Here is a 1,129-nt window from a genome sequence, read left to right as displayed (position 1 = left end):
CTAACCGAATATATCACTTCCAGTTTGTTTAGCTAATAATTCGGCTTCCTCCTCCGTCATTTTTTCATAATTGTTTGGTTCTAATGAATTACCATCCTCGTCTAATTTTCCTTTGTAAAAATCATTTTGTATTTTTTCACTGTAAATAGCATCGAATAAATCTTTGGCTGTAAATTCTGTTTGCATTATATCAGATGATCTATATGACACATAAGGTTTTAACTGAAAATGTTTTTATTAAAAAAAAAAAAAAAATTTCATAATCGAAATCGAAAATTTTCCATAATCGAAATTATATAAAAAAATCAAAAATCGAAAAAAAAAAATTTTTTGCTTACTGTGAAATCTGTTAAATCAGGAACAATTATTTCAGGTATCATTTCAGGCACAAAATGAAATTTATTATTAATTGTATAACCCGGTTCTCTCACGCCATATTCTAAAATCACATGTATAAAAATAATTTTAATTAATTAAACAACGTTTTTTTCAAATTTTAAGTTAATAAATACATAAATTTGATTATTTGCTTAAACAAACCAAAATGGGCAAAATAAATTTTTTTTGAATTTATATCAACTTTAAATCTCGTTTAATTATTTCGTTGTAGTTAATAATAATAATAATAATAGTATTTAATTACTTCATTAATAAATTTATTAAATTTAATTATTTAAAAGAAAAAATACGAAAAAAAAAAAAAAAAAAAATTATTATTAATGACTTACTGTATATCGGAATATTCGGATGCGGATTTTCTTGTTGTTTTTTTCTAAACGCCATTGATCCTCTAAAATTATAAAGAGGAAATTGTCGAAAATTTTTTTTTCCACTTCTTATCGAAGAAGTTGAAATTGTTCGAATGCACGTAGCGAATATCGGCGGTAACGAACCGTTTAACGCCATGTTTCCGACATATTTGTTTTCATTCGTTATCGTCTGCTGTATTATTATTACTCTATGACTTTGCAAAAAAAAAAAAATTTTTTTCCTAACTTATTTTCATATAATTTTATCAATATTATTTTTATATTGGTATAATAATTATTATTATTATTATTTAAAAAAGTTTACGTACTATTATTAAAAAAATATAAATATTAAAAAAAAAAAAAATAATTAAATAAAA

The 1,129-nt window shown here is 22.1% G+C and overlaps 1 protein-coding gene across 1 annotated transcript; it reads right to left on the bottom strand.

The window, feature by feature from the left end:
* Phum_PHUM287810 (mitochondrial 50S ribosomal protein L41, putative) lies at window positions 1-906 on the bottom strand (the record flags this gene model as incomplete). The annotated part of the gene is made up of 3 exons (XM_002426918.1): window positions 1-222; window positions 339-439; window positions 729-906. 3 exons carry the CDS (start codon window positions 904-906, stop codon window positions 1-3), a joined length of 501 nt encoding a protein of 166 aa, XP_002426963.1.
* Between the last annotated feature and the right edge of the window lie 223 nt (window positions 907-1,129).

This window comes from Pediculus humanus, genomic scaffold, assembly GCF_000006295.1.
Source record: "Pediculus humanus corporis 1103172107667 genomic scaffold, whole genome shotgun sequence".
Classification (NCBI taxonomy): Eukaryota; Metazoa; Arthropoda; class Insecta; order Psocodea; family Pediculidae; genus Pediculus; species Pediculus humanus.
The sequence above is the reverse complement of the archived record's forward strand: the minus strand, read 5'-3'. Positions and strand labels throughout refer to the sequence as shown.